Source organism: Fistularia commersonii, chromosome 7 (genome assembly GCF_037954325.1).
Source record: "Fistularia commersonii isolate RoL2024-O1a breed Wild chromosome 7, RoL_Fcom_v1.0, whole genome shotgun sequence".
In the NCBI taxonomy this organism is placed as follows: Eukaryota; Metazoa; Chordata; class Actinopteri; order Syngnathiformes; family Fistulariidae; genus Fistularia; species Fistularia commersonii.
This window is the reverse complement of record NC_141290.1, coordinates 12,282,129-12,304,839: the sequence shown is the minus strand read 5'-3', so window position 1 is coordinate 12,304,839 and position 22,711 is coordinate 12,282,129. Positions and strand designations below refer to the sequence as shown.

Here is a 22,711-nt window from a genome sequence, read left to right as displayed (position 1 = left end):
TGTTAATGGTAAAATATGCTATATAACTTGAGGAAACAAGGAAATGAAAAAGAAACTGAAAATACTAAAGAAGTAATATGGCGTGATAACTAGGGTGGGACGATAACCTGAACTTAGAGAAAAGATACCTAAGGGTTGTAAAACACAGATGTGGACATCAAAAGAATGCTTTCAAATGTATTTCAAGAATAAGCGGAAATTGCCTTTGCTAGCCATTATCAAAACAAAAGATAAAAATGAAAAATATAGCAAAAACAAAAAAAAGATTAAAAAGAAAATAAATGCTCCTTTAAAAAGTAGAATCGAGAAATTCAAAAGAAAAAAAATTAAATCATCACGATGAAGGGGTAGCCCTGTATTAGAGTCACTGAGTTGCTACTGGTTCACATTCGGCCAAGCTTCCGCCCAAGGCAATTCTCGCACGATAACTATGTATGTCTCCCCTGAGCGGATGTTGGCGGTCTGACAACATGCGACAAAGATTACATCAATTTTCTGTTTGGACGACACTGTACCAACCAAGAAGGTATAGTGACTCTCAAACAAACCATGGGTGACTTCTCAGTTCTAAAAACCCTGCTAAAAAGGAAGAGGGTTTTAACATCTGGGGATAAAGAGGAGCTTGTAGCATCCAGAGGGAGCTGAAAAGGGAGACAAGGAGGGGCAAGGACTGCTATGGGAGGAAACTGGAGGAGCGCTTGCAGGGTAACAATGCCAGAGAGGTCTGGGAAGGCCTGAAGATGATCTCTGGTCACAGGAAAGGCAGCGGGAGGGGGGCAGAATCTGACCAGGAATGGACAAACAAACTGAACCTGTTTTTCAACAGGTTTTACAGTGCCGCTGCCTCCCCCCAACCAGGGGGGCCGTTCGCACTGACTCACCACACCCCTGCCCCTCCCCCGGAACATCTTTCTCTCCAACTATAACCTCTTCCTATCTTTGCACCCACCTCTACTCCCTGCTGGGTCATCTCACCCCTCCCATCCCCCCACCTCACTAAACAGGAGACACTCCATACTCCCGCCGTCTCTATGACAACAGACCAGGTGAGGAAGCAGCTGAGGAGGATACAGGCCCTGATGGCATCAGCTTAAGACCTGCTCAGAGACTGTGTGGATCAGCTCTGCATCTTCAACCTGAGTGATGCTCAATGTTGTTAGTGGCTATGCCCCTCAGGCGGGATGTGAGTTAGAGGAGAAGTTCTGGAATGAGTTAGATGAAGTGATGCGGAATATCCCCAGAGATGAGAGAGTGGAAATTGGTGCAGACCTCAACGAGCATGTTGGTGCAGGCAATAGAGGGGGTGAAGAAGTGAGGGGCAGATTTTGTATCTGTAGAGGGACAGATGGTGGTAGACCTTGCAAAGTGGAGGGTAATGGTTGTATTGAATATATTTTCCAGAAAAGACAGGAACCTAGGGTAAGGGATGTAGAAGGAAGTAGGAGCTCGCAGGTAGATTACATCTTGTAGTCTACCTGTGATGTGATCTTGTATACACGAGGTAACTTGAAAGACATCAGTGACTGCAAAGTAGTTGTAGGTGAGAGTACAGCAAGACAGCATAGGATGGTGGTTTGTAGAATGACTCTGGTGACAAGGAAGATCAAGAGGACAAAGGCAGCACAGAGGATGATGTGGTGGAAGCTGATAAGGGAGGAGTTGAGAAAGGCTCTGGGTGGTCAGGGAGAGCTTCAAGATGACTGGACAACTACAACTAATGTTATCAGGGAGACAGTTAGCAGAGTACTTAATGTAACATCTGGAAGGAAAGTAGAAAGTAGATTTGGGGGTGGAATGAGGAAGTGTATAGGAGTATATACAGAGAAAGCGGTTGGCAAAGAAGAAGTGGGACACTGAGGGGACTGGAGAGAACAGACAGGAGTACAGGGAGATACAACGTAAGGTAAAGATAGAGGCAAAACAAGGGAATACGATGACTTGTATGCTTGATTGGACAGTAAGGAGGGAGAGATTGATCCATACAGGTTGGCGAAACAGAGAGCGATGGAAAGGATGTAAAGAAGGTCCGGGTGATTAAGGATAGAGAGGGAAATGTATGCGAGAAGAGTGATGGAAAGAGTACTTTGAAGAGCTGATGAATGAGGAAAAAGAAAGAGAAGCAAGGGTAGAAGAAGTCACTATTGTAGACCATTTCATTACATTACAGTCATTTGGCAGACACTTTTATCCAAAGCAACTTACAAAAAGTGCAATTCAGTCACCGAAGATCCGAAGTACCAGTAGTCTGAAGTCGGAAGTGACCACTCAATCAAGTAGCCACCTCAGAACCAGACAGACCACAAAGTAGCAGAGATTAGTAAAACTGAAGTGAGGAAGGCATTGAAGAGGATGAATAGTGTAAAGGCTGTTGGTCCTTATGATATACCTGTGGAGGTGTGGAAGTGTCTAGGAGAGGCGGCGGTAGAATTTCTGGCTATATTATTCAACAGGATCTTAGAGGGTGAGAAGATGCCTGAATAATGGGGACAAAGTGTGATGATGCCCATTTTTAGGAATAAGGGGGATGTGCAGAATTGTGGCAACTATAGAGGGATAAAGTTGATGAGCCATACAACGAAGTTATGGGAAAGAGTAGTGAAAACTAGATTGAGAGCAGAAATCAGCATTTTGAACAGCAGTATGGCTTCATGCTTAGAAAGAGTACTACAGATGCAGTATTTGCTTTGAGAATGCTAAAAGAGAAGTACAGAGAAGGCCAGAGGGAAATGCATTGCGTTTTTATAGACCTATAAAAAGTATATGACAGGGTGCCAAGAGAGGAACTCTGGTATTGTATGCGGAAGTCTGGAGTAGCAGAAAAATAAGCTTGCACACTGGTGAAGGACATGTGTGCCAGCTATGAGACAGTGGTGAGGTATGCTGTAGGGGTAACAGAGAAGTTCAAGGTGGAGGTGGGACTTCACCATCACCCCCTGCATGCCACACTGAGATCCTGTCAGAGCTCTCTCAGTCGTAGATTGATACCACCAAGGAACTCCACTGAACGCAACAGGAGGTCTTTCCTACCTGAGGCTATCACTTTTTAAGTCCTCTCCCTTCAGCCGCAGGGAATCTCAAAATCTTTGTACTTAAGACCTTAAAACACTATATAGCCTTGACTGACCCTTTATAATTTTTATTTGTATTTGAGATGATTCTTATTCTCCCCCCTTTTTTTACTTTTTATACAATTTCCTACTATTATTTATTATTGTTATGTTTTACTTGAAACTCTGGCACAACAATTTCCTTTGGGATAAATAAATTTGCTCTTATTCTTATCAGCTCTAAGCCCCTTCTTGTTTGCAGTGATGATGGACAGGCTGACGGATGAGGTTAGACAGGAAACTTCAATGACCATGATGTTTGCAGATGACATTGTGATCTGTAGTGAGAGCAGAGAACAGGTGGGGGAAAATTTAGAGAGGTGGAGGTACGCACTGAAAAGGAGAGGAATGAAGGTTAGTCGCAGCAAGACAGGTATATGTGTGTGAATGTGAGGAACCTGGGTGGAACAGTGCAATGCAGTTAAGTTATATAATTGATCTTTGAATTCAAACTAAAACAAGTTGGTTGCGTTTCCTGTTTCTGCTTAAAGTTTTAGGTTAAGTTGCATAATGAGTAAAGGACATGCATGAGCCCCGTTTGAGAACAGTGAAAAAACAAAAACAAAAAAAAAAACAAGCTGCAACATGGTGGAGGAACAAAGCGGCTGCAGCTAAAGTGCAATACATCCAAACAATTGGATATCCGGAAGCTCCTTGTTTTTTAAGAAGTTCCCTGGAAGTGTCAACTGAACAAGACCCACACGCTTTTGTAAAACTTGCGATGCAAAAATAAAATACTTCGGTAACACCACTAATATAAGGAACCATATTAGCCGATGGCATCTAAGCTACTGTTATCCTCAAGTAACACTGAAAAGAAAACTAGTGACCAGGCCCAAACAAAGATTGACAAATTGGAGAGAAATTTGCCATCAAAGTCATAGAGAGTCCAGAGGATAAATCTGTGTATCTGAATTTTCATAGCAAAAGACTTAAGGTGTTGTCAAGAACGCAGCGTGTCATCAACTGGTTAAAACCCTGGATTGAGATGCATAAGACAAAGGAGAAACCCGAGTCTTACCGGTGAAAATCCAGGGTCTGGACATTGAGTTCATGGATGATAACAGATACTTCAGTGTTCACCTCAATAACAAATTGGACTGGTCAAACAATACAGATGTCCTATATAAAAAGGGCCAAACTCATCTCCACCTCTTAATGAGACAGAGATCCTTTGGTGTGTGCCCGACACTATTAAGGACTTTAAATGCCACTGTAGGGCCTTGTGCTCTGCACTGCTGTATGCAGTGGTCTGATGGGGCTATGAAAGCGCCAAGAGGGACAGAAAATACTGAACAAGCTTGTCAAATGTGCTGGCTTGGCCCTGGACTGTCCTCTGGACTCTATCCAGGTGGTAGATGAGAAGAGGATGTTCACCAAGCTGGCATGCATCATGAAAAATACCTCTCATCCTCTGCATGACACTATGGGGGCTTTACGGAGCTCCTTCAGCAACGGACCGCTGCATTCACGCCACAAGAACTCACGTTACCACTGGCCTTTTATTCCATCTGCTGTCAGACTGTACACCACCACAAATACAAAAACATTTCTTTGAATGAAGCATGGTGTTGACGCTGCTTACAGTCATTCCCAAAATATTTTTTAGCACTACCCCACTACTTCCATTTCTACTTACCTCTCATCATTGCAATACTTATATTTATACATATGCCAGAATACCTTTATTTCCCATCAGATCATTTTTTACAACCCACATTTTCAGCTGTGCACCTTTTATTTCTATAACCATTCCCAGCAAAAGCCATTTATTCTGTTTCTTGTGTTTTTAAATATTTGTATTCTATTATATATATAGTAAATAGTCTTGTTTATTTTTATCTTCATCATTTATTTGCATATTCTATCATTACTATTTACACATTTTTGTACCCTGTAATGCTGCAGTGACAATTGAATTCCTCATTGTGAGATAAAGTTATCTTATCTCAAAACGGTAAAGAAAGGAAACATTTCCAGATAACTAAAACCTACAATTAGTCACACAATAACTAAAAATATCAAGAAATTACGCACGCACGTACGCACGCTCACACAGAATAAATTTAATATAATGAAGATCACAGTATCCCAGAATGATGACATAAAGTATATTCAATGAAGAGCTTAACAGAACAGATCTTACCCTTTTACAAAAAAGGGTGACTGGTATTCTGCGGGGGATACGTCCTCATCCCGGGGCACCACACTGTGCATCTGGACCTGTTCAGAACGTACTATGAATAATTACTCATGTGGTTTATCACCTCATTGCAACCTTTGCACTCCACACTTTATACTCTGTATGGTTTATCACTTTCTTGTCCAGTCACTGTTTACTATCATGTCAGTATGAGGTGGAACTGCCAACTAGAGGTAAATTACTTGTATGGGTAAACATACTTGGTCAATACAGCTGATTTTGATGATAATAAAGACCATGCTTGCATTCTTCATTTCTCACTTTTAACGTGTCATCGGTCACCTGTGGTTTTAATCTGGGCAAAAGGTTTTTAGTTGAATATTTGCTTGAGATGTGTCTTGAACTACCCCGGCCCACCAGCGGCAGCAATGCGCGGCAGGACATGTTATCTGCCGGAAATGAAGATCATAAGCTGCGCATGCGTAGTAGACGTCCGGCAAAAGAGTCTTTGTGGAAACGGAACATCCATAAACTCACTGCCAGTGGAATTGAGCGGCCGACAGACAATACACATCAATTTGAAGGTGGGTAAAAGTGCCGTCTTTTTAGAGTTGCGGTTGTAACTCGCACTTTCCTGTAGAGTGCGATTTAACCACCAACAAGGTTGCTAGGTTGAGAAGTAAGCTAACTTGAACCAGCTAACGGCTGAACTCGTTAGCGCCAGGGCGTGCATCTCATGACAAGTGACAGCGCGCCACACGAAAAGGGGGTTCAAGCACAGATAGCATATATTTACAAATAACGTGTTCGTAGAACAAATCACTCACATTTTCTGTTTATATCTGGCTCGTCTGCCATTAGCAGATGGTGATGCGTTTGGTGCCCGGGACTCCATATTGAAAGTGTCGTGAGGTGTTTACCCATACATACACACTTAGGCCGGGAATACGCCGCGAGAAAACACGAAGAATAAACGACTGCTGTCTACAGACGTGTTTAAAAAAAAAAAAAAAAAATTCTGGCATTTTTGTGAATGGCAAACAGTAAGAGAAACACGCACTGGCAACCCCAAAGTTGTCGTGCCCCAGTTAAGCTAGTGTGCTCACACACAGGTGGACATCATTAGGATGCGCCCTCACGTGTCTAACCGTTTGTCCCGCCCCCTCCACTTACATATTTATTTCTTCGACATAGTTTAGATTATAAGGAAGTTATGATTTATTTTCTTTCCGATGGTCGTAATTACTAATGTCTTTCTGATACACCTGTTATTGATGTGCATCCAAATGTGTCACAAATTTGTTGGCTGGTGATAAGAGAACACATAGCAACCCCCTCACCCCTACGCAGTGTCCTCTTATATTCCCACCACAAGGGGTTTTACTTAGTCTTTTGTGTTAAAAAGTCATGTTCTATCAATGTCCAGTGATCGCATAATTAAAAAATTGGTGTAGTACCACTAATGGAAGACTAGCAGTGGCGAAAAAATTACTGAATATCAATAACCTTAAACAGTACATAAACGCCTTGTGAACCTATACACTTGCACATTTTATTGGTATTTACTTTGAAATAGTTTGGGGACTACTCCTGTGATGGAAAAAGATTTTGAAATATGTTTTTTTTTACCTTCTTTTTTTTTTTTTTTTTTTTTACTTTTTCTTTACCTATCCCCATATTCAGACTGAAAATCACTTGGAACCAGAAGCCAGGTCATCGAAGCTCAAGAAAAGGTATGTGTGTGGTTGCAAATGTAACAATAACTATTAGCTCCAAGAGTGTCTTATTCATGTTTGTCACATGCTCTCCTTTTGCTGATACATTTTTTATGAAGTCTATAGTTCAATTTAAGTAAATCTGAAACAAGTTTGTCCCCACCTCTGAGGAGTGACGGTTTGATCCTCAAAACAAGCCTTTAAGTTTGTCATTTTCAAAGGGACTGCAAGCCCATGATTTCATTTCATCAATGCAATTTTCGTCAAAACATCTCTATTTCACCCTGTGGAATGAAGAGGATGCCTTGAGCAAATGCTGAAGATACAACTTTCGCAAATCGATGTTTGAGAGGTCACTTGGTATTTACAAAACCGGACAAAAGTCACCGTTAAGATGGACGTTTTGAGCGAAATCAAAAAAAATTGAAACCACAGTGGGCATCATTTCTACACACACTGCTTTGGGGGCGATTGAGAAATTTCCGTTCAAGTACAATTTCTGGTATAACTGGCCTCAACATTCTGAGTTACTTTATACCTATCACTCAATCCATTCAGTTTTCCGTGTTTCATTTACTTACAATCAGAAAACATTTTTTTTCTTAATTACTCAGACATTGGATGGCAAAGCTATATTGTTAAAAGCCTTCAACTAGTCACCACCAGCACCAGTGCAGACATAAGGATTCAACCATCACTTAACTAGGTTTAGTTATAGCCTCCAAAGCCTGAGCTTTGGTTTAATTTACATCCCTCATCCCATAGTGGGGTATTTTTAATCAGCTCGTCTTGTGTTTTTTTTTTTTTTGTTGTTGTTGTTGTATTTATAATTTTCATTGTTTATACCTTTCATAAGCCAGAGTTTGCAGCTCTGCAATTTATAATGATAGATAGTAGTGAGATTAAACTACACTTTGGATCTTAAAGTGCAGTTCCAAATCAACTTGCAAAAGATGATTTCATGAAAAAATCTTCCAACCACAGCCTTCTTACAGATGGACTGCAGGATAACTGGCGAACATTAAACACTGCGCCGCCAGCACAATCAACTTCTGCAATAATTGGGGATTTAACTTTTGTGCGGAAGCCAACTCTTTTTAATTGAACTGAAGAAAACTCAGAAAATCAGCTGAAGATAGGAACTGTTATCGTCCATAGGACGATGCAAATCCCTGTTTGTTAAAACCTCTCAAATCCAGCACTTTCAAATAACCGTAAATAGCATTTAAAGTCATATCTTTTAGTTGAGACATTTTGAGAGCTGTCACCACATTAGACAGTGAAGGGCAAAACCCCTCTTAAGCCCTTTTACTGGGGATTCATAAGCTCTATGGGGAACATTTTGTGTAGTATCACGGAAAATAAAATCTTCTGAATAAACAGACTTGCGAGTCACAGTGAATCGATGCAAGCTTGTAACGTATCTATAAAAGTGAAAACAAAATCAAAATGTCAGATCCCAAAATTCCTGCTGCGGGCTTTCTTGTGTGAACAATGATGTTCATACAACGTTGCTAGATTTTCCCACGAGTAAATACTTGGACCAGAAATCCATACCAGAGAAACGCTGTGTGATGTCGTGATGTCTTCATTGCAGAGTGTCGGAAAAATGTAGTATCTGAGCGTCTCTATATATTTTACTTCGACAGTTTCTTAACGTGGAACATTTCCGCCATTTCAATTTCCATTTTCTGAACTCATACATTAAAACCGGACATTTTCATCCATTTTCTCAATTGAAACTTAGCCCTTCCAAGGAATTTTGATGCCTTCTGTTGATCATTGACATATTACAGGATCGTGGACGGCCTTATAAAGACTTATATGCTCACAAAAGAAATACTTTGCATTTGAAACGTACGAAGAAAGAAACGAGAAAATTCTGGGATCAAGTCATGTCTCGCCGGAGAAGCCGCAGTCCATCACCGGGTCGTTACTCGCGCTCCTGTAGCAGTAATGATCCTCGGGATTTGGAGAGGAGGATTTTTGTTGGAAATTTGCCGACGTCCGACATGGAAAAGAAGGATTTGGAAGACCTGTTCAGCCCATATGGAAAGATAGTCGGTCAGTAAACACAACAGAAATCATTAGTTGTTTATACAATGAGTTAAATTCATGGATAAATTAAGTTCACTCTAAATATCACAAAGTGTATTTTATTTCAATTTCTCTTATGACTTACAATTATGAAAATTCTTAGTGGTTATTTTTAGCTAAATGGGTAGGTATCCAAAGTGTTTATCAAAACAAGTCTAAGCTTATGCCACTGAAAATGTTCCTCTTTCAGGCGTATCCATGTTTCGTGGGTTTGGATTTGTTCAATTTGAACGTGTTGAGGAAGCCGAAGCAGCAAAGGCGGCCCAAAAGGGTCGAATATATAAAGGTTATAAAATAGGTAAGCCTGAACTGCAGTATTTATGATTGTCTGGCTGAGGAAGACATGTATTTGCTCTAATGCTGTATGTAGAGCAACTTCACTTCAGAAACCAAATCAATAAATTCAGTCTAATAAAACTTGAACATGCGTCTGATGGTGAATTATGTAGATCACTTACATTTGTAGATTTGGTATCGAAATTCCAGTGTCGAAAATGGAAAAGTTCAATCCCACTGCTCAAACTTATTTAACACAAAAAACACACAAAGATAACAAATCTACATCTTGAAGGCTGAATATGTTGCAATTTCTCATGATGTGTCCTGAAATTACAAGCATGTTGGTGGGAATAAAGTTGGATGTTATTGCGTCCTTCACTGGAACTGTGTTGTTGCGTGAGTTCATCGTCTGTGTCTGATCTCGGGATTCAAAAGTAGATTGTCAAAAACTTAATCGTGCTTCAAAATGTATAGTTTTGGTACACGTCAATGAGGTCAATTTAAAAGTGTAGTGATAACTTGGCAGTATCACTTTCTCCAATGTTGAAAAATTAGTGTTTGAATAATCAAAGTCAAACATTTCTACAAAATCATGTCATGATATGGTTGTAGCAGCTATAGTTATTACTCGGTTAGCCTTGCTGGCTACTTTATCCTTTGATAAAATATTCTGCACTACTGGCATGCGTAATTAAAACTACCGCGGTACGGGTTGGACTCTGTCTACTTTGTTCACTTCGGCGGATGGCTAAATTTCAAATTATATTTTTCACATTTTCAAGTCTTACTTTCGTTGGCCCGCGTTTGACAAGGAAAAGGAATTTTCATCTCTTCATCACCTGCACAATTTAGCAACTCAATTTGCTGCATTTTGACCTTTCGCCCATCTTGGAATAATGGATCTCAAGTTCATTTGGATCGCGGATATGTTGACATGGACGCTCCATTTTGCGTGATCAGATGCTGATTTACTTGTCACTGTTTTGTTCAACGTTTGGATTGATTTATTTTCAGATGTAAATATGGCCGTGGAGCGACGGAATGCTAAACCTCAATCCCAGCAGAGCCCTCCACGAAGGTAAAGTAATGCGAAATGGGTGTGAAGAACTCCCAACGCCTCTGAGCGGCCATTTAGAAATCAAAAGCGTATTTCTCGTCAGCTGTCATTTCACCAGTGGTGGAGCTTGCTTGACCCAAGCTGCTTTACCTATAGATGGATCCACAAAAGTGAATGGGACCATAAAAGTTTGAATTTCTGAAATCCCAAAAAATTGAATGGAAGTTGGGAATAAAACCTCCTGATGTGATGAAATAAAGAAATAGTGTGACTGTAATTCTTAGTGTCTTTCTCTCAAAGACCCTTGGGTTTCTGTTTTCTCAATTTTCACTGAATTTCATTTAAAAGTGGGAAATGCATCTTTCTAGCTGACAGAAATGTAACGCTTCCTTCACCGTGGTCCATATTCCCAAACACCCACGCCATAGTATTTATCGGCAGTGGTCTGTCAGGATCACTTCATCGAGGTGCGCAATGGCAAGACCGTTTAGATGTACGAAAACTCCACTTTAAAATAGCTAGGAATTTTGGTTTTCTTTTAGTTTGTGTTCTTACAAGTACTGTAAATCTTCCAGATTTAATCAATGTTGAATCAGTTGTCTTATAGTAGGAAAGGTACGAGATACTAGGAAAGGTAATATTTGCGAGATTGAGTAAATAATGGTATTCATTATTCTGTCATTTGCATAGATACCAGCTTAAGAGGACTGTCCTCAAACATAACCTTTATTTGAACTGCCTTTTTGTATGATTGTGATGTCCGTGGCTCACAGCTGAAAACTTAATGATTTGTCATTAGACGTTTGAAAATGTCTAACAACGAAAAGTCTGTGTTTGCCTGCGTTTAGGATTTTATTTTGTAACTTCTAGGCAAATAATTGTATGTGTGCAGTGCTGTAATTTTAACACTTACTGTCACCTAATTGCACTGTAAGCTCTGTTCAAAGCATTGATAAGGTAGTGGTTGACTTAAAAATATATTTTTGTAGCCTCATACTGAAGTCCAATTCAGTTACTACAGCTACATGCAGGTAGCAAGGACTTGTAGACAGTTGTAAACATTGGATGCTTTTTAAGTGTTCCACAGATGCTCTAGAAAAACAAGACGGTCCACAAGACACGCCACAGCAAGCCAAAACAACTTTGATATGTTGTATGTAGTTCAATTTCCATCTCTGGTCATAGACAAACAACTGTCCTGTCTTGCACCTGTCTAGCACCTGTGCTGTGACCACTTTAATTGTGAATATTGTTCTTCTCTAATGTCGGTCTGTCAATTCTCCCCGTATGTGCATGAAGCACAGAGTACATTTTGTGGGAAAAAAATAGTAGTAGTAGATAGCTTTTGCAAAATCGCCTCTAAATATGTAATTTTGCTTTGATCTCTGCAACGGCTGAGGTCAAAGAGCCAAGCTGAGACATTTACCATCATGACAACAGAAATACAGTTGTGCAATGTCTGAAGCTGCTGTTACTTATTTTAAATATTAACAGAAATTTAATGTCTCTTAACCTGAATCACTTTTATCACTTTAAAGTTTGTGAATAAATCATAGTTTAAAAGGGTACCTTACAGTTAACTAGAGTCTTCAGATGTCACTACTTTTCTACAATTCTAGATGCAGAAAAGGCTCTATTTCCATGACGGTTTTCTTAAATAAAATATATTTAAAGTTTTCAAGGTCGGATTGATAGTTTTGAGCTGTCCTTTCTTTTCCTTTTACCGTGGATTTATAAATGTCTTTTCTGTGTATACATATTTATGTTTTTTTGTTTGCTTCTTTACAGCATGGTAATGTGTCTTACTGAACCAAGCTCAATTATAAAAAATTGAACTAAATGTGCAAAATAAACCACATCTGTTCAAAACCCTAAAACAACTGAGGTATTTGTGTATATTTAGAACGGGATTTCATTTATGTCTTATCATCTTGAGCCACTGATGTTGAAATTTGCAGTTCCTGAACTGCCGGAGAAAGATTGTCAACCGCACAAGAAGTGGTGTCGCCTCCTGGAATGTGTTCCTTTTGTACTTTGCATCATTTCACCGCGTGAGCCCTGCGTGATTTTCAGCTGGTTTACTTCTATTTTGTCTGGAATCAATCTACTTTCTTTCAAAATCGCAGTTTGGTGTGTGTAGACAGGTCACCTGTCATGGACGTTATTGCTCTGTACTAGTATGAACATAAATCATCCTCATGCTAACTAACTGTGTCTCTCCCAGGGCCCCGTATGGAAGTTATGGGGACACCAAAGATCCACGGCCTCGGTCGCGTTCCCCTTTATATAGTCGTGAAGGACGCGAGCCCCGGGACAGCCGTGATGGAAGGGACTCAAATAGAGATTCAAGGCCAGGGAGCCACTCTCGTGACCATGAATACCGTTACCGTGGCTCAGAGAACAGAGACAAGGACGTCAGGAGTGACCCACGGGACCCTTCATACAGGTAATCAGAGTTTTAGCACATTTTTTGGAATTTTAGGGCCCCTCCTTGAACCTGAAATGTTTCTTTTAGCAGGGACGACTACAACCGATACTACCGCGGTGGAAGTAGTGCAGATGATTATTACAGAAGGAAGGATGAATCCTACAGGGACAACTTCAGAGATCCTTGGAATGGACGCCGTGAGCCAGAAGGTATGGGCTGCTCTGAAATGTCATGAAGCTTCGTAGAAGCACTGTGCCCATGAGTATTTTTTTCTGTTGCATGCTTTATGTTTTTAAAAGTTCCTGCTCTGCTTTGGTGTTTTGTTGAGAGAACAATTCTCAGAGCACGTTTATTCAAATATTTTTAGTTGGCTGTCTACATCCCTCCCTCTGTTAATCAGTGTTGCTGCTTCTGGTGAGCCCATCAACGTTCTCTCCATGGGGTTCACAAAATGCCGACCAATGCTTCACTCTCACCCAGCACTTCTATATCTCAAAGGCATCCTCTGTCCACAGCCCCAATGGTCCTTGTGGATGCAGGCTGCCTCTTTACTAATGATGATAATTTATCCTTTATTAATCCCTCTGGGGAAATTCGTTTTCTGCAATTAACCCATCATGGATGAACCATGAGCAGTAGGCATGCCGTCCAACAGCGCTGAGGAGCAGTTAGGGCTTCAGTGTCTTGCTCAACAACACTTTGACACAGGATGAGGAGCTGGGAATAGAACCAGGAATGTTTGGTTCCAAAGATGTTTGCTTTACCTCCTGCTTCATGCCGCCCCAAAGTAGTGTTCCCTGACCCTGTACTAAGGGTACATAGCAGGGGCTGAGGTGCTCCAGGTTATGATGTGAACTTGCTGAGTGGAGGGAGGGGGGAGGAACTGTATGCATTTGTAGTTTTTGCATAACAGAAGGTCTAGAAATCTTTCCTCTCCAGGTGTACTGGGCTCATAATGTGTAAACCTTGGGAGGGTGTTGTCCAAAGTGACTTGATTGAAGTCACTGGAGATGGCTATGAACTCAGTGGGTTGTTGTGTTTGTATATGCTGGGATATTGTGAAGAGCACGGAGTCACAAGATGTCACTGGTCAGCCAAAGTTTGTCTGCACAGCAATGAACTTACCGAGCTGGAACAATGGTCAGTGCAGAAAGTGATGTATAGAGCTGGCAACAGGGATGAGTTGCGATCAATCCAACCATCACTTTGGGTAAAGATCAAGGAGGTCAAGGACAATTACTGGATGAAGTTGGAGAGGAAATTTCATAGAAAGCAGAGGGAACTGAGGAAGTGAGGAAGCCTCAGATGAGAAGTGGAACTTCTTCAAGGGAAGAAATTCAAGTCCAGTTGCCACAAAAAGATTTCGACAAGCGTCTAAAGGAGGTGTGGAGTGGCTTGAGAACCATCACCAGATTCAGGCCGTCCAACAATAAAGGGACTGTTCCCTTGTTGTGGAAGACATCTTGTATCGTCTTTGTTCCCAAGACGACACATCCTAGTGTCACTCGGGACCTCAGGCTGGTGGCACTGACGTCCCATGCAATGAAGACACTCAAGAGTCGGTGATGCCATCATCTACCTGTTGAATTGCATGTATGCCGATCTGGACCAGCCTGCGAGCACTGTGCTGTGAGAGTCTTGCTCTTTGATTTCTCCCGTGCATTCAACACCATCAGGCCATCTCTACTTGTTGCTAAGTTGTCATCCATGCAGGTAGACACTTCCCATGTGTCCTGGACTGTACCCTATCTCACTTATAGACCACAGTATGTACATTGACAACACAGCGTGTTTCACAGTGGTCTGCACTGCTGGGAGATTTAAAGTCCTGGCACCTTCAAAAATTTTCTGTTGACTCAGCTGTGGTTGGATACCTCAGAGGGGGCAATGAGTCAGAATACCGGGCTGTTGTGGACTCCTTTGTCTCTTGGTGTGGGCAGAACCATCTGCAGCTTACTGATCTAAGACAAAGGAGTTGACTGTGGATTTTAGAAATCATCTGCTATCCCAGTTTCCATCCTCAGGTATGCGTATCGACAGCAAACTGAACTCTCATGCAGTCTACAAGACAGGCCAGCGCCATCTCTACTTCCTGAGGCAGCTGAGGTCCTTCAACATTTGCTGGACAATGCGCGAGATGTTTTTATGAGTGTTGTGGCCAGCGCCATCTTTCATGCTGCTGTATGCTGGGGCAGCAGCCTTAAGGTGATTGACACCAACAGACTTAATTGACTAATTCACAAGGCCACCAAGGTTATGAGGTTGGAGCTGAACTGTCTGACAGTGGTGTCTGTGAGGAGAAAGAATCTCAACAACACTTCTCACCCACTCCGTGGCATGCACCACTGAGGTGCACCACTTAACGTCACAGGAGGTCATCCTTGCCCATGGCTATCAGATTATTTGTCTCAGTCCAGTAATAACATCAAAATATCTCATCTCGTCTCACTATCTGGCTGTATTTTGCTCTGGTAACTTATTTATTTCTGTTCATCTTAATTTATTTATTTTCATTTCTTTCTGCATGGAGAATCTGGGATCACACGATTTCTTACGGGATCACTAGAATTTTTCTGATTTGTTTTCTGTGTTCTTGTGAAACCAGAGGATACTGTATATAGGATGCAATAGCAGACCTTGTTGCACATTCCTATGTTGAGCTTATGTTGTGGGAAAACGTACCTGGTAGACTGCCAAGTCAGTCTTAACTGAGGCTTTTCATTCAGATTTTGTTACCAATAGTGTGTTGAAAGTATCAGGGGTGTGAGTCCAACCTGCTGACACTGCCCACAGCGGCCGGGTCTGGGTCCTCTGCTCCCAACTGTCTCACCAGCTCTGTGCCAACCAACCCTGTCTGAAGAAACCACTGTTTAACAAAAGCATAAATGCAAACGTAAAACTGAGATAAATTGCTCTGCACCAACATAAGACTCTTAAATCCCCCTTCATCTACAGAGGATCGAACGCGACCAGAAGAGCGTCGTCGGAACGAGTTATATCGCCAGTACTATGAAGAACTCCAGCGTCGCTATGACACCGACCGCTCTGTTGACTGTTCCGTGATTGTTGTCAACAAGGCTCAGAAGTATGTCTATATCCCTTCTTCACAAGAAATCACTTGAATCAGAAACAAATTTTAGATATTCAGGGAATACGTGGTCATTTCATATTGTGTGTATTGTGTGCGTGTGTGTGCGTGTGCGTCTGTGTACCCGCCTCTTGTGAATTTTTGCTTCAAAAACAACTGTAGGGAGTATGCTGAGACGGTTGGGCGGAAGGTGCGCGATTTAGGCATGGTGGTGGACCTAATCTTCCTCAACACCGAAGTGTCACTCACCCAGGCACTGGAGGATGTAGGCCGAGCCCGCACACCGTTTGCGATCATTATTACCCAGCAGCATCAAGTTCATCGCTCCTGCACTGTCAACATCTTGTTTGGCACACCTCAAGGTAAGCAACACAACTCCACACTTTGAACATTAGCTTGATACGGTGCAGTATAACAGGCCAATTTTCTTGTTATATCACAATGATTTCTGCCGTAGAACATCGAAACATGCCAATGCAAGATGCCATGATGCTTGTTGCCCACAACTACGATGCCTACAAAGTTGAGAATCGTGAAAAAGAACGGGAGGAGATTGCAAGGAAGGCTGCCAAAATGGCCGATGACGTGTTGCTGAGGGAGCCAGACCGAGAGAGTCACCCGGTTTCTGTGCTCACAACCATCACCCTGCTCTCTGAAAACAGGTTTTTTCTTTCTTCTTCTAATTGCAATTGGTTCATGACGCTAATGTCAGGGCTCGTTGGACGTCAAGAATTTGTCCAGTTATGCACAGGGCTGTGTGCTGGTAAACGACAGGTTTGCCACCATCTCAGTTGTGATCCGGAACAGGAGAAAACTGTTTGCCAGCAGTTGGAGTGAAGGTTACTGGAGTCTTTCTCCTGACATTTATCATAAAAATTCAACAGCACACCCATTTGCTAAGTTTAGGTTTTTACTCATACAAAACCTTGAATAAGCAACTTGTCTTCATAATTAGATGAACCTCGGAAGTTGTACTCTCTTTAAGGCCGTATCGTTGGGGCCCACATTGATTACAAAACAATAGGAGCTCTGGGGAAACGCATAAAATAGAGTCATGATTTCACTTTGCAGATTTAGAAAGTTTTAGTATCCTTGATCCTTTGAAAGTTTTGATCCTTTGTCACTACATAGTTCCAAACTGCACTTGCTATAATCATTTCCCGTTTGTGTCGGGGGGGTTGCCTGGTAGATTCATTACGCCAGAGGAGCTGGACAGTCTTGTTGCATATCTGACAGACAAAAGAGCGCGGCTGTTGAGAAGCACTGTGGAATCTCATTCAGGTAAGAGCTCTATATTTGATGTATTGTCACAAATATTGTCCCGAGCAGGACCTCATGAGGATTTACGATGCAAAGTTCCTGTCTGTATTAGATTTAATTTTATTCTCGTCCTTGACAGCTGCAGCACCTTCTGCACCTCCCACAGTGTCCCACCTCGACATCCAGCCCTCCACAGCTGGTCTGCAGGCCCCTCTCCATTCCACTCACACAGCACCTCAATCTAGCCACCTTGGCTTATCAGCTCCTCTGAACTCACCGGGAAACCAGAACCACCAGCAGGAGCTGCAGGCCAAAATTCTCAGCCTGTTTAAAAGCAACGCTGGTGTTTCAGGCAGTGCTGTGGTTCCAAGCTCTGTCACCCCCGCACAGTCCCAGGACTACAGCTCCCTTGGCACGGCAGCCACTCAGAATCCAATGCGCCCGGCCATGCCTGGCGCTCTTCAAGCTGTACCCCAGGGCTATGGCGCGTCATCAGCTCGCATGCCAGTGGCACAAGGTGTCCAGAGACTCCCTCCCTCTGCTTCAGGGATAAATTTGGATAATCCAAGTGTTCAAAAAGCTCTGGACACCCTTATTCTGAGTGGGCCGGCTCTCACCAAACTAGTAGGCTCTTCTGCCCAGACGCATCAGCCGCAGCATCAACAACATCACCATCAACAACAGCCACAGCAGTTGCAGCCACAACTGCAGCAGCAGCTGCAGCCACAGTTACAACAACAGCAGCAGCTACAGCCGCAACTGCAGCAGCAGCAGCTACAGCCGCAACTGCAACAGCAACAGCTGCAACCTCAGCTGCAGCAGCAGCAGCTGCAAACACACCTGCAGCAGCAGCAGCAGCAGCCGCAGCAACAGCAGCAGCAGCAGCAGCCGCAGCAACAGCAGCAGCCGCAGCAGCAGCAACAGCCACCCAGACCCCAACTCGGTATGGGTCAGGTCCCCCCTATAATGATGTATCCCCGACATTACTGACAGGCTTCAACTTTGCGTGCAGCTGTTTAAAACTAGACTGTAGGGGTGTTTTGTAAAAACTTTTAATCTTTTTTTGGTTGTTTGTTTGTTTGTTTGTTTGTTTGTTTTTATGGATATTGTGATCAGTTGATTATATTTGAAGACCCATTCGAGTGACCTCATGGCTGTTCCTTTCAATTTTGAGAAGAATCAGTCTTCTCCCTTGTGAGTTGAATTAAAAGGCAGTGATGCATGTGTACAGTAAGTTTTGGTAAATGCTGGACTCTGGAATATGACTTGTGTTTTCTAGTTTTGCACATTGTCTTTTTAATTTGGAAATGTATCATTATTAAAACAAGACCATTTAAAAACTCAAGACACAATTGCTGTAATAAAATTGTATTGGTTTATTGCATTTTGTGCTGACAAATCTATAAAATAGAACGGGAAACGCCAGAAGCCATAGATATAAGCATTTGAAATGTAAGATAAAACTACTGTTTTCTCCTTTTAATGTACCATGAAACACAATAGAGGATACATGTTTTTAATTTTAGAATATTTAACTTACACTGACACAAAAAATAAACACTTCCACACTAACTGTATTTAATTTATTTACATGTAGCCCACTCCCACCCTCGCCCACAACCACCCTCGCCCATTACAAGTGCACATTTACGCACATCCACACTCCCACAAAACTGAAAGAAAAATTGTGGCCTCACCATAGGACTTGGTACAGTATCAAGGAATAGCAATGAACAATCCTAAATGAAAAAACTTTTTCATATTTGTGAATTTGATACAGGTGTCTGTATGTAGTATATATATATCATCTATACATCGTTAAATTTTTCCAAGCATCCTTACAAAAGTTCCCACAACTCCAGTGAATTAAAAACAAACCTCAGGTGGTGACAAGGTTCCTCTCCAGGGACGTGCTGGTAAAATCAAAATAATTTTTTGTCGGCCAAAGCGCAGGAAGGTTATTCTTCAGGATTTAAATGAGTAAAACTGATCTTAACAATTTGAAGCTTTTAAATAGGACAGGTGTCAGGGGGCGGCTGTCTACACTGCTCCTGAATGCAACTCAAATGGAAAACTGGATCCCCGGCGTTGTAAAAGCCTCTACGTCCACAACTCAAGTCTTGGCTACATTTTTCTTTTGTCTGCCTCTAATTCACTGGAGAGCACATTTGCACACATATCATTTGTTTGTACTTAAATATACTTTGGTAATCCTTGTATTTGTAGATAATATTTGACACAATGAGAGGACCTTGTCAACAAATTTACCATAAAAATAGAATCTTGTACTTAGAATAATAATCTTCTCGCTTACAATGATTGGCCAGTCAAATCAAAACCAAAAACTACCAGAAAGAAAAATCTCCCAACTGATAAAAACAGTACTGTTATACCACAAACATTCAATATATTTTTTTCATACACCTTGTTCAGGGTAATTGCATGCATGCACGGAGTTACACAACATAACCGGTACAGGGCTCTGCTCCTGCCACAGGGATAGCCTCTTGAGTTTTCATGCTTTTTTTTCTTGAGTTTATTCTACCTCCCCAGCTGTGAAATGTAAAACGTCAGGCACATCTGTCTGCTAAAATTTGTGAGGAAGCTGAGGGGCAAAATCTCAACTCGACTACAGACTCTGTGCCATAATCTGGGATTTTTCCTGTGGTTTTGCTGTTTTTCCAACAACAGCCTCCTCAATCCGGTCAGAGATGTGTTTCAGAGCCCTTATTATCCATTTAAGGATGGAGACTGAGTAATGATCACCGGCAGGTTTGTCTCATGCTACAGTTGTGCAGGCGAAAGGTCTGATCTAGATCCTGGATCAGCTGAGGCGAAGAGGGGGCAGGGAGTGGGATGGGGGTTGTCCCAAGATGACTATCTAGTGTTGTCGAAGCAGAGCCGGTCCCAGATTTGGAAGCGCGAGTTTTATATTCTTTGATCATTTTTCAGAATTATACTGCAATCACATTTAAAATACAGAGCTGGGGTAGGGGGTGGGGGTGGGGTGGATGTTGCGGCTTGGATGTGGTTAGGCAGGGGATGTTGGTAGGGTAGGGTGGAGGAGGGATTCTGGGGAAGGCTCACCTCACATATTGAGTGACAAGCACTATAAACAGTTAGTTAATATCTTTTTAATTTTTTTTTGTAATATTTAAAGAAGTTTGGCGAGAGAAAGGAAACAGGGTGATGCATGCTTGAATGTCCAAGAAGTATGCTCAAATCAAAGATTTTAACCAAACCAGCAGGTAGTTTTCTAGGTTGCTGCAGAGGGAATCTGCAGAAACGCAATGGGGAATTAATCATATTTTATAGTCTTGAGTTGTCAGACTGCCATAGCCTTTTGTAATACACTTCTGTGCCACCAGATGTCGCTGTGCGACAATGTGGCGCAGACTGATCCCGTCGCCCATCAGTGTAAAGTGCTTTCTATCTCGGCCACATTTCGAATGAACTTTTTTTTTTTTTGATTTTAGAGCTTCATGATCTGTGACAAAACATTCAGACAAATAAAATAAGTGACTGCTAACGCTGCCAAGTGATCCAAATAAAATAAATAACATGAAGAACAACGTGAGAACAATATTGCACATAATCTTACAAAACTCTAAGACTTTGTCCACAGTGATAGAACAGTGTACAACAAAAGACAACACTAGTAGGTTACAGTGTTTCTGACTTAAGTTATATATATTTACAAAGTTGAAATGACCATCCCTAAGGCCCATCCATTCGCAAACTCAAGTTCCCTATTACACTAAGTAAAACTACTTGATCAAGATCGAAATATAACAAGTAACAATATAGTTAACTCATTCGTCTTTCTTTCTTTTTTCTTTTTTTTTCCATTTTTTTTTTGCAAAATATCTGTTTCAAGGTCAGGCCGTGTTGTCGATGTCGCATCAAACATTCCCGAGTTCTAAAAATCTCAAAGAGAACATTTGGCAACCTTTTTTGGATTTTATTTTTTTCTTTATCCGCACCTTGAACTGTTTGTTATCACTATAGAAACCACTAAAACAAATATTGCCACATTAGTACCATGCAAACAGCAATTATAAAACATTTATAATTAAGTAAATAAAATCTCCGGTAAACTTCTCCAATAAACGTCAGTTATCTTTTTCTTCTGAATAAATTGAAAAGGCTCAGTCGATGCAGGCAATGTTGTGGAGACAAATCCCAAAAATAGCCGCGATCTGATGTGACGCGACACTCCTGTCGGAATCAAACGCGTGACGAGGATTCGAGAAAAAGAAAACCTTCTGTGACTCCGTGCCCTGAATCTATTTATTTTCAATTTATTTAAACAGAAATGGCGGCTGCTTGGGCGTCAAGGCAGTTTAAAAGGAATAATAAAATCTTAAAAATGTAACATATTCAGACTGTTTGACAGTGGCAACTAGCGTCGGAATTCTTTTAACAAGCTACGTAAATTGTTCGCCCTCAAAACAAATTTCTGCTCGCATGAGACTGAAGATGGTAATAAAGAGCTTTTTCAAAAACAGAATCTAAGGGTCCTCACTTGTGATATTGCATCAAGGTATTTAGCAGAGTGCTATGATAAAGCAGAAAACTAACCCTGTCCAGAGTTTACAGGCCAAATGTTTACAGGTAACACCTCGGCTTGATAGACAACCACCGCCTCTGATATGTATGTCTGTACCCTTTTCCACTTGATCGGTGTCTCTATTTACAAATACAAATAAAATCCATTGATACTAGCAGCATTCACAACATATGATCCGACATTCAAGCAACACTAAAAACATTTGATGCATTTCTTTTTTTTTGTTATATATATATATAGTTCTAGAAGCTAATCTGTTTTGCTTCTGCATATTATATACTGAATTTATATATATATATATATTTATATATATCTATGTATTTATATTCATCTACTACAAGTGCAAATGACCAAAAACAGCCTTTCATTTTATGAATAAAGGAAAAAGAAAAAATCCAAGTGACAACTGTCCTTGGTTGATTCGAGGTTTATAAGACGTACGAAATCTACATATAGAAAATATATGTGTAAAAAAATAAACAACACGATTGATCACATGAGTCCGGATTTCAACTATTGCACATTCCTTCAAAGATACAATTCTAAACCTAAATATGCTTTTGGTCACGAGTCAATGAGTCGAGGGGGGCAGAGGGAGGAGGGCGGCTCAAATATCAACCCCTCTGGAGGAGAGAAAACATCACCGGAGGGTCTACTGCATAGAGTCGGGTCCCGTGGACGCGGCGAGATTTCAAGCCATGGGAGTCATGAACCCTCCACTTGGGTTTATCCGGGCGAAAACCCCATGTTCGATTGATCGCTGACGTTCAAGGCTGTAAGAGCTGATATTCCTACTTGAAATACTTGGTGTTTTTTTTTTTTGTTTTTATTTTTCTTCAACGCAGATCTTGACACCCCCCCCCCCCATTAACCATCGACACCTCCGGTTTTTGTCATTTTTGAACGCACCCTCGCTATTACTGAGTTTTGCATTGTCTCCTATCTCTCTCTGAAACAACCCTTTCAT

The 22,711-nt window shown here is 41.4% G+C and overlaps 1 protein-coding gene across 3 annotated transcripts; it reads left to right on the top strand.

The window, feature by feature from the left end:
* Positions 1-5,744: 5,744 nt before the first annotated feature.
* Positions 5,745-21,842, top strand: ncoa5 (nuclear receptor coactivator 5). 3 transcript variants are annotated; one of them, XM_086149833.1, is made up of 12 exons: positions 5,746-5,834; positions 6,934-6,983; positions 8,762-9,029; positions 9,253-9,360; positions 10,356-10,419; positions 12,623-12,844; positions 12,914-13,035; positions 15,782-15,911; positions 16,077-16,276; positions 16,372-16,576; positions 17,104-17,195; positions 17,314-21,842. In XM_086149833.1, exons 3-12 carry the CDS (start codon positions 8,861-8,863, stop codon positions 18,162-18,164), a joined length of 2,163 nt encoding a protein of 720 aa, XP_086005959.1. In that variant the 5' UTR covers positions 5,746-5,834; positions 6,934-6,983; positions 8,762-8,860; the 3' UTR covers positions 18,165-21,842. The 3 variants fall into 3 exon arrangements, with proteins under 3 accessions (XP_086005960.1, XP_086005959.1, XP_086005958.1); XM_086149832.1 differs by having other exon boundaries at positions 16,074-16,276; XM_086149834.1 differs by lacking the exons at positions 8,762-9,029; positions 9,253-9,360 and having other exon boundaries at positions 5,745-5,834; positions 16,074-16,276.
* The last annotated feature ends 869 nt before the right edge of the window (positions 21,843-22,711 follow it).